Source organism: Sminthopsis crassicaudata, chromosome 2, assembly GCF_048593235.1.
Source record: "Sminthopsis crassicaudata isolate SCR6 chromosome 2, ASM4859323v1, whole genome shotgun sequence".
Classification (NCBI taxonomy): Eukaryota; Metazoa; Chordata; class Mammalia; order Dasyuromorphia; family Dasyuridae; genus Sminthopsis; species Sminthopsis crassicaudata.
In genome coordinates this window covers 95,583,319-95,594,351 of record NC_133618.1, presented here as the reverse complement: position 1 = coordinate 95,594,351, position 11,033 = coordinate 95,583,319, and the positions used below count along the sequence as shown (strand labels likewise).

The 11,033-nt window shown below is 39.2% G+C and overlaps 1 protein-coding gene across 2 annotated transcripts in view; it reads left to right on the top strand.

Moving 5' to 3' along the window:
* The first annotated feature begins 2,474 nt into the window (after positions 1-2,474).
* Positions 2,475-11,033, top strand: part of INPP5F (inositol polyphosphate-5-phosphatase F) — an 88,080-nt gene continuing 79,521 nt past the window's right edge. The window contains exon 1 of one of the 2 annotated variants that reach the window (XM_074286847.1): positions 2,475-2,795. In XM_074286847.1, coding sequence (XP_074142948.1) covers positions 2,699-2,795 — 97 coding nt within the window. In that variant the 5' untranslated portion in view covers positions 2,475-2,698. The remainder of the gene's footprint in view (positions 2,796-11,033) is intronic. The other variant, XM_074286848.1, reaches the window with a different exon arrangement.

Genomic DNA, 11,033 nt, shown 5'->3' with positions numbered 1-11,033 from the left:
TGTCCACTGGAATCTTATTTCTGGTGCCCTTTTATCTCTACCTTCATCTTTTACTAACTAGACTTTAACTTTACTTCCAAGCCCCCAAATAAACCTCTTTTTATCAATCTAGGTTTTCGGGCCTGTAAATTCCTTTACAGAGAACTCTTGCACGGCCACTAGACCTCATTTAACTCTGTATCCTTGCGCCGAACCCAAAGGGGTTGCAGGGGAGCTCCATTTGACTCCCTGTCCCCCAAACCTGCCACTAGACCTCAATTAACCCTAATTTCATTTAGCTTCCCCATATCTAGACCTCATCAGTCTTCTGGAGAAGATAAGAATTGCCTGATAGAGGTGGAGAACACTATCTCTTATAAGAATAGAGAGTATAGCTCTTAGTCTCTCTCAGCTCTATGCGAGTAGTTTAAATACTGTTGACTGTACTCTTTCCAGTATTTATTGCTTTTCTTTCTCACCGAGGAATAGCAAGTGCAGAAATTTATATTATGAGACTGCTTAAGCAAGATTGAACCAGTCAGTGGCAAGCATTAAGAGCTGTTAGTGTTGTAAAGGTCTTAGAAATGATTACATAGGTGACTTGAGAAATAATGATTTGTCTACAATCATAGAATCAGGACTGGAACCCGAGTTTCAATCCCATTCCAGATTTTTTCCACTATATAGTCTCATTTGGGGTCTATTTATTGTGTATTTGCTACAAATACTGGTTGACTAGGGAACACAAAAGAATCAGAAAGTAGAGGCCCCTGAGGCACTAACAAGCTTTAGGAGAAAAAAAATCTGGCAAAGGAAGTACATAGAGAAAAATTATTAAACCAGCAAGTCAAAAGGATGTGAGAGGCTCCAGCTAGCTTAATATCCATATGAAAGGCCAGGAATCTGGCTAAATAGGAGACACAAAGATCTAGTCTCCCAGATTTAGTTTTGTCTTTGTGCATTTCCTCAATCTTCAACTACCCAGGAAGGGATTTTTTAGAAGTGAAAAAATTGGAGAACCTCCAAATTCATCCCGGAGACGTTTGGTTGCTACAGGCTTCGATCGGAAGCTGAAGAGAAGAAGTAGAGCCTTCAGGGCAGGAAATAAATGGTTACTAAGACCAAAGGTGAACTTGTCCTTAGAGACTCAGACCGAAGGGCATTAGTTGCTTAGAAAGTAGTAAAGAACTGAGGGCTGGAGGCAAAAAAAAAAATCCGAGACCCTAGGCCTTCCAAAGAGAATGCAGAAAGGGGACCCTCCTCTCTATAAAGGGGGGAAAATGAATCTTTTCAGAATTGTTATTGGTTTGAGGTCTGAAACAACCGTGGCTGTTTTTTCTCAGAAAGCTGAAGAAAAAAATACCAACAAAAAACCAAGACGCCTTTGGTTTTTGAACTAAGCTGGAAGAGGGACTTTTTAAAACATTAGGCGCTCGTCAGTCAGGACTCTGCTGAAGCCAGAAGCTGCGTGGCTCCGAGGCAGCAGCGGCCGGCGGAGCAGCTTCCACCCGAGACGGATGGGTATGGAAGTTGGGCTAGTCTGAGGGACATCCACGGAGGATAGGTCCGGCGGGAGCAGGGCAATGACATCACTAGACGACGTCAACGGCTCCTCTGCTTCCTAGGGAGAGCTGCCGAGGGCCAGGAGCAGCGCCTGCTGCTTCTGCCCCCGGGCCTCGGTTCGCAGCGGCGGCCACCCCGCTGCCAGGCTCTAGCTGGCCATCCCGAGCATTTATCCGGCGCTGACTGCGGGCCGGCCCGCGCTGACAGCTAGGCATTTCTCTCAGATTTGTCCCGTAACTCGAGTTTGTGCGAAGTTGTTTGCACGCTGTCCGCCCCTCCCTTCCCCCTCCCCTCCCCGTTTGATCTGGAACTTCCTGAGGACCGAGGCTTCCTTTGTAGTCCTAGCTTCTGACACACATTTGGCGTCTACTAAATGCTCATTCATTACCCGCAAAAAACTTATTGCACTGAAACAGAGAAGGGGAGGACCGCGGGTCACTTGCTTTCAAAGGCAGAGTGAGGGAGGTGAAAAGAGGAAGCCTGGGCAGGGGGCGAACCCCACTTGTGGGAGGGGTCTCTTCTGTAGAACGGCCCATGTGTTCTATCCGGCGGGACGAGCGAGACCCGGGAACCCTTTCCCGGCCCTACTTGGAGTTTGGGGTTTTGTTTAAGAGCGGCTCTGGGGTCCTGGAGGACTGGTGGAAGCACGACTGGGAGGCGCTGGCTCTTGTCCCCCGCAAGGGGGCGGGCGGGGAAGGGGCACTGCCTGGTCGCTGGGTTGCACTGGCAGGGGGACAGGAGGTGGGAGGGGAGGAGAAAACAGCAGGGGAAGAGATGACCGCAGGGTCGCCCTCAAGCGGCTGCCCCAGTCTCCCGCAAGGGGGCGACGTGGAGCCGCCACGGGCGGGATCACGTGAAGGCAGGGAGGGTGGGGACGGGGCGGTGCTGGGGGCGGAGCCTCGGAACCCGGGGAGAAGACCGAGAGCCGGAGCTGGGCTCACACAGACTGACCTGGAGCCGAGAAGGAGGCGGCGGCCGCGGCGGCAGTGGCTTTTAGGGCGGTACTCCCCTACGCTCTTTGCCCTTGGGCCTTGGCTCTGGCTCTGCGGCCGCCGCTCTGGCGGCCCCGGTTGAAGAGGGCGCCCCGGCCGGGCCGGGGGTCCGCCGCGGGGCGGGCTCGCCACCGTGCTCTCCGCCCCTGGGGCCCGGGGCGGGCATGGAGCTCTTCCAAGCCAAGGATCACTACATCCTGCAACAGGGCGAGCGCGCGCTGTGGTGCAGCCGCCGGGACGGGAGCCTGCAGCTGCGCCCCGGTAAGTGGAGACCCCCGCCCCGGCAAGCGGAGACCCTCGCCCCGGCGTGGGGAGGAAGGAGGAGGAGGGCGGCGTGGGGGCGGGGCCGTGCCCCCAGCCCGTTCCTGCCCTCCTCCCACTCCTGGCCCCCTGCGGGGACGGGGATGGGGAGGGGCCTTTGGGCCGGGCGGTTGGCTGGGGGTCCGCAACCTCTGAGCTCCTGGAGGGCTGGAGGGTGGGCGCGGTGTCTCCTGCTGAGAGGTCATTATCTATTAAATGACCACATCGTGATGATGGTCAGGTTGGGGTGTGAAAGACGGATGCTGTTACTTGGGAGCAAGGTCCTTGGAATTAGAATTTGCGAAATAAAGGTTCCGGGAGGCGTAAGGATGCTTAAGGTGGATAGATGTCTTCTTTTTTAACCCTGTCCTGCCGGCTCCTCCTACTAGACTCGGCGTATTGTATCCCTGAAAAGAGGAAGTTCGGCTTCTGCCTCTTTAATGAATCCATTGGTCAGATAACCTAGCTTTCCTTTGTAACTGAGAAAGGTTTTTTTTTTTTTTAATCCTTCAGAGGTTTATTTCTTAGAGAACAGCAACCACAAACAATATCACAAAACAGGTTACCAAACCTTTGTCACAACAATTAACATTCATTAGTATACACCCACAACAATCATATGATGAACTGGAGGTGGCAATCTTGCAAGATGCTATCTTTCAAGGGTGGGCCTAACCTTATGTGAGTGACTCCTAGGTTTGATCTTCAGTGTTTGGGGCATAAAATAAAAAGGTTTTTGCATGAACTTTGCTTGCTTTTTAAAGATGCCTTCTTTTCTGGAATCTTAGGCAAGTGGCCAGAATTGAATGTTCCAAATTTAGATGTTCTGTCTTCCACTTGTAATATCAGGCGAGAAATAATTATTTCTTGTCCATCTGTCTACTCCTGGCAGTATTGTTGACATCAATTTTAGTTTCTCTAACCCCAACTTTAAAAGTGTGACTTTATTATGATTACTTTGTCACTTTTGTGATTTACTTTATTTTTTTTTAATTTTTTTTTTTTATTCATTTTTCCAAATTATCCCCTCCCTCCCTCCACTCCCTCCCCCTGATGGCAGGCAATCCCATATATTTTACATATGTTACAATATAACCTAGATACAATACATGTGTGTAAATACCATTTTCTTGTTGCACATTAATTATTAGCTTCCGAAGGTATAAGTAACCTGGGTAGATAGACAGTAGTGCTAACAATTTACATTCACTTCCCAGTGTTCCTTCTCTGGGTATGGTTGTTTCTGTCCATCATTGATCAACTGGAAGTGAGTTGGCTCTTCTTTATGTTGAAGATTTCCACTTCCACGTGATTTACTTTAAATGCACCTTTTCTTATGTAATAAGTATACTGAACAGTCTAATGTACTTTAATTATATATATATAATATAAATATCTAATTAACATATAGTCATATAAAATGACTACATTTATTGCCTTGTGGGTAACCACAAAGTGTTTTGACATTGTTTAGGGATCAGGCTTATTAAAACTATAGTCATTTTGTTTAGCATAAAAGATTCCTGAATCATTATCTTAATTTTCCTTTTGAGAAGTTTAAGATTAAAAAAAAATTCACAATGAAATTAACTGTTTAGATATTTTGTTTCTAAGTTTTTGGACTGATATGTTTATCTTTTTCTAATATTACCCAAAATAATATTTACTCTATCACTAAATTAAATTAAAACAATTTTTTAAAAAATGGTCATCTTGTTATAATTCTGCTCTCTATACTTTGATTTTGTGAATTCTTGAAAGCAGCTTTCCACAGTATAACTTTTAAATTTTCTAAGATTGGTACATAAATAGAATTTTAATTACTAACAAATTCCATGATATATATACTTAAAAATGTGGGTTTAGTGCCAAATATTAGTTGCTTCTTTTTTTTTTTTTTTTTTTGATGATCTGACAAGCCTAGGAAATAGCCTGATATAGCTGTAAAAATGCTGAATCAGGAATCACAAAATCTTTTATTCCATCTTTTTACTCACTGACTATAGTCTTGGACAAGTCATTTACTTTCTTTAGGTATAATTTCAGTCATTCCCTGAAGTTCACCTATGTAATTTCTAAGATCTCTTGCAGCTCAAAGTATTAATTCAGGGGCTCTCATGCCTTGTAGGACATTGACCTAGATCAGAGACTCACCATGTTGAACAGGCTCCATCCAGAAAGTCCCTTCTTAAATCCCAAGGATTCTTTCCAAGACTACATGATTTTGTTTTTCATTTCTTACTAATTGCAATTGAACAAATATTTGTTGAGCACTTACTATGAATGAGGTACCTTGTTAAATACTAGAGAAACAAAGACAAGACATTGAGAAAGTCTTGACCTTCACATCCAATTTGAAATATTTTCAAAGACAAATAAATATAGGGTTATGTAAGGGAAAAAAAAAATTGTTAACTGGAAAGTTGGGCAAGACTTCCATGAGGAGTTTATATTTTGAAAAAACAATAAGAACTGAAAGGCCAAAATGAGGTGGGAATGTATTCTAGACTTTAGTTCCTAGGGAGTGCCTCTAGTTAAATTCAGATAAGAAATTAGGGTTGAATATATAGATTGAGAATCATCTGCACAGAGATAACTTATTCTATGGAAGTTTCTTAAGAGTTGCAAGATGACCCAGGAGAGAGTTGGCAACAGTTATGCTTAAAGGGCAGGAGATGGGTTAAGAACCTGCAAAAGAGATTGTAAAGTAGTTACTGTTAATGAAGTTTAGGGAAAAGAACTTCAAAGATAGAGGAGATGATAGCAGAAAGATCGGTGAAGGAGATTGAAGAATTGAGAAAAAAAGCTGTTAAATTAAGCAATTAAGAGATTATTGGCAGCCTCAGCTGAAGTTAGAAGCCAGAATGCAATAATAAATTGAAAAGTGAGTAAAATAACCAGGAAGTGAATGCAGTCAATGAAAAGGATTCTAGGAGCCTAGCAATCATTCACCTAGCATTGATTCACAAACATGATTCGCAAACAGACACTGTGATAGGCATTGAAATTAGGAAGACAAATATGAAGTATTCTCCATATTTAAAGAACCTACATGTATATGTGTCTTCAGAATAGATACAAAATAAATATGAGTAGTTTATAGAGAGAGGGTAGTGACATTTAGAAATTCAGAAAGGCTTTGTGTAGAACCTGGGTGCTTAAGCTGAGTTATAAGAGAAGTAAAGAATTCTTTTTTTTTTTTTTTTTTTTAAATTTAGAATTTTTTTTTCCCACAGTATATATTCATGAGTAATTTTTTTATATTATCCCTTGTATTCATTTTTCCAAATTATCCCCCCCTCCCTCTATACCCTTCTCCCCCCCCATGACAGGCAATCCCATACATTTTACATGTGTTACAATATAACCCAGATACAATATATGTGTGTAAATACCATTTTCTTGTTGCACATTAAGTATTAGATTCCGAAGGTATAAGTAACCTGGGTAGATAGACAGTAGTGCTAACAATCTACATTCACTTCCCAGGGTTCCTTCTCTGGGTATAGTTATTTCTGTCCATCATTGATCAACTGGAAGTGAGTTGGATCTTCTTTATGTTGAAGATATCCGAAGTAAAGAATTCTTAAGAGGTAGAAATGAGGAGAATACATTTTAGGATCTATGAGCCCAGCCTTCATAAAGGCCTGGAGACAAGAGATATAATGATAATGTCCAGGGTGAAGAACAGCCAAGAAGGCTTATTTGATTGGATTGTTGAGGGTGGAAAAAATAAACACACACACACACACACACACACACACACACACACACACACACAATGAGGGTGTAGGTTCCATCAGATTACAAGTTTTAAAAAACAAATCAGTCAATAAGTATTTAAGTGCCTCTTACTGTGATAGTCCTTGTTTTAAACACAAGAGGTCATACAGGCAATAGGGATCCATTGGAGTCAGACTTGTAGTGTTGTGAATAGATAATTTTCTTAAAGATTTTATAGAAATGGAAAAATAGTTATCGTTCATTTGTTCAGTCATGTCTAGCTCTTTGTGATGCTATTTTCTTGGCAAAGGAAGAACAAGTCATTGGGTTGATATGGTTTATTCAAGATTCTCACTTGAGTTCTGTATTTAGTTCTCCCTACTTTGGAGGCAGTACTGCTTATCCTTCTTTTCCTCCATGACATTACACATTAAAAAAACTTTACCTTTCATCTTTGGCTTTTATATCATCTTTAATTCTCCATAAGATTCTATAGATGAGTTTAGAATTGAAACCAAAACTTCTTCAGCTGCGGGTTGTGACCCCATATGAGGTCATATAACTGAATGTGTGTGGGGGGGTGTCTACAAAAAATTTGACAGCAGTAAAGGTTTCTGAAGTAGTAACCAAAAATTAATTCCAGGTGTTTCTGAAAGTACTTGCCCATGTTGCATTGAGCAACTTCACTGAAGCTTTGGCTATGAACACAAATGTACACTTTGCACTGGGCATGCACAAATGCTGCTAGAAACATCTTGACTCAAATTCTAGATGGGATCGCAAATTTCTCAGGAGAAAAAGGCTCACGAATGGAAAAAGTTTAAGAAGCCCTGGTCTAAACCAATGTTGTTCTAGGCTGTCATATTGCTTTACTTGGCAAGGAGATAAAATTTGCTGGCAAATAATTTATGCCTTGTTAAAATTCCTTAGGAAATGGTGATAATCTGTATAAGTATCAGTTCTCTTTATATTTTACCGTCTTTGGCCTGTTTCAGTCAGTCAAATTATCTATGTGTATGTATATAAAAATGTGTACATATATTTATACAGAAACACATTTATTTATTCTTTGTCATAAAACATACTCAAGATTGTGTTAAAATTAAGATGAGATTACATAGAGATGAAGTGCTCCACATAGATCCAATACAATGTTAACTCAAAACAGAATCATCAAGTAAACTAGAACGATTAAAATATAATCTGTAATTGGTCAAAGGTATTTAATATCCACACAAAAACAAACAAATGAATTATGAATACTTAATGTTTAGATTCTCACCGGCCCATCAAAAAATATATCTTGGATAGTTGCCATAGATGAAACTAGGTTTAAAATTGAATGGTGGAGAAGTATATTTTAGGGAATATTGTTCAGTACTTTTAGTGAACCCAGACTTCTCAATGAAACAAAAATCTAACTTTTTAACGTTAATAGTTTTCCAGGGATGCTACAAGTCATAGGATATGACAACCTTCTGAATTACATTTATGTGTGTTTTGAAAGTCAATGAAGAACTTCATGATATAGGTCAGTAGATTGTAGCATACTGACATTTAAGAGAAGCAGGGGGAAAAAAAGTATATCTTTAGAGATGTTTAAGCAGGAAAAGAAGTGGGCTTATCATATTATTAGAGCCAGGATCATCAGATAAGAATCTGAGGTGCTCCATTCACATCTATGAAGTGTGAAGAGATTTAGAAGATCCATATCACATTCATTAAAGATATGGATAGTATGAACTGGATGAGAAGATTGGGTAGGGTCTGTGATCTTTGAGACACCCACATTGATGAGATCACAGATCTGTAGAAGTGAACTTTTTAGGTTAGGAATAAAAAGCTCAGAGAGAGATGCCATTCTAAATGGGAACATAGATTTCCAAAATTATTTGACAATGGGAAGCGTAGATTGTATTAGTTTAAGATTGGGGGAGTTCCCCATGGCATTGAAATCATAGCCTGAACCAAAAAGTAAAAATGAGTGGGTTAACTTCTGCCTCTTGGGCCCTCCCATGTTTCTTTCTTTCTTTTTTTTTTTTTTTTTTTACTTTTAGTCTTTAAGGTGGCAGGTACATAAGGAATGTATAGAGGAACAACAAAATCTTCAGTTTGACATTTAAAGATTTACCCTACAGCCTTGTTTTACATTCATCTCCTTTATACACTCTCCAGTCCAGTCAAACTAGCTATCTTATTGTCCCTTACCCAAGATATTCCATCTCCTGTTTTTGTGCCTTTGTCTAGGCTGCCTCCTTATGCCTGAAATGTAATCTCTCTCCTCATCTTCACTTTTTTAGGATCTTGCTTTTCTTTAGGGCTCAGCTCACAGCTCATGGGAAAATGTTCCTTGATTTCTCTCCTTTTTCTCTCCCCCAACTACTAGGGCATCCCAAAAAAGTTACTTTCTGTTTACTTTATATGTACATAAATGTGTATACATCATCTCCCACAGTATAATGGAAGCATCTATGGGACAGGTATTTAATTTTATTTTTTAGTTTTTGTTACTACTCCCAGTTCAATAAAATCTTAATTGATTAAGGTGAAACAGGATAGTCATAGAAACCATCAAGTCAGAGATGTTGAAGAATTATTTATGAGTGTTATACTGATAATTGACTTATTAGTTTCTTGTACACCAGTGTTTAATAAATTGTAATAATGAACAGAAACAATTTTCCTTACTAAAACAAATTAAATTTTATAGAATACTGGTTAGTCAGTTACTTCTTGCTAATAAATGAGAATACTATCTTTTTTTATACTTGATTTGTGATCATATATATGAATTTTGCTATTAGGCCTTGAAGGAAAACTCTAAAGTATCTAAAGTATATTAGCCTAATTTTGGGCTAGATGTTATGATTTTGGATAAATTTGTAATTCAATTTGAAAGGAAAACTGAAGTTTTCTGGCTTTGAATAGGCTTGATAGAACATTGGCTTCATGCTTTTTTACATATGATTATTTCTTTTATCTAGAGTTATTTAAAAAAAAAAATCTTGCTTGCTGAAATGGACATGATTAGGTAGGAGAAGAGGCTGGTTGTGTTTTATTTAGTAATTGTGAATGTTGGCCTCTTCAGAATGTTGTAGACTAGTTGATTAATGGTTACAGTCCTATTAATGACATCTGTGCTTCATCATTCTGTGAATCATGTCTGTACCCTCCCATTAATCCTTCATAGAAGATCTGTGTTGGAGGCATTCTCTGATTCTCTTAACACTCTTGGGTACTGGTGCAACACTTAGGCTGTCTGTTATTCATGTTCTTGCTACAATACCACCTATGTTTCTGATCCTATTTTCAGGATCATTCTTTTTATGCCACTTATATTAGCAATCATTGGATATATTTTGCATCCCTCTTATGCTCCCTGTGTATTTGTCTACTCATTGTCTTTTAAGATATCTGTAATTTTGATTCTTGGAGATTGTTTAGGGTTTTTTTTTTTTTTGTTTTTTTTTTACCTAGACTTGTGATTTCATCAATTCAGAGAACTTGCTTTTATGCAATGCAGATTATATATATATATATATATATATGTATATGTATATATATATATATATATATATATATATATATATATGTATATGTATATGTATATATGGTTTCTGTAATGTAAAGTCTTATAGAGCATTTTCCTGAGTCCCTTAAGAGGTTTAGTCCAAGGTTACACAGCATGTGTAAAAAGCCGGACTTGAACTTGGGTCTTTGATTCCAGAGCTAACATTCTCTATCCATTATGCTAAACTTCTTGAGTTATTCAATGAATAAATTTTATTTTTGCAACATTTTAAGACTAAAAAAGGATAAGGTTAGATAGAAGTATCTTTTATTTCTGAAGAAAAATGGGAATTCACAATATTTGAGTTAGAGGATACTTTACAGACTTCTAATACAGTTATTTCATTTTGTTGAGGAGACAGAGGTCCAGAAAGCTGAAATGTCTTCCTTGGTTCTTGTAGTGGAACTTTGTAGAAAGACTTTCATTGTTTTCTTTAGCTAGTTATGTTGAGACAAATAGAAAACTCAGGTTCATATTTAGAAGTTACTGAATAATGTAACTGAAGAACTCTTTCTGCATACCATTCTTTATCAAGTGGAATTTAAGATCTTCTGGTACTTAAATATTTTCTGGTATTCAACTTGAAGCCAACATGCTATTGGAGAAGAAAATGCCTCCTTTGGGACTTCCACAAAATTTCAGTCCCAGTCTCTCTTTCTATCCTATTAAAAACAGAATTTAACTTTATTTTTTTTCTGAATACCATGCTGAAGGAGCTATGTTTAAGTGTCATTTAAATATGAAGTTCAGATTTCCTATAGATAACCATTATTCTCTTAATACAAGAAAGACTCTTGGTGCCAGTTAGACATAGGCATTCATTGATTCTCTGAGAGTTCATGTGCCTACACTTGGTTTTTTGTTTTTTATGTTTTTTAATATATGATATGAAAGTATTACTTTAG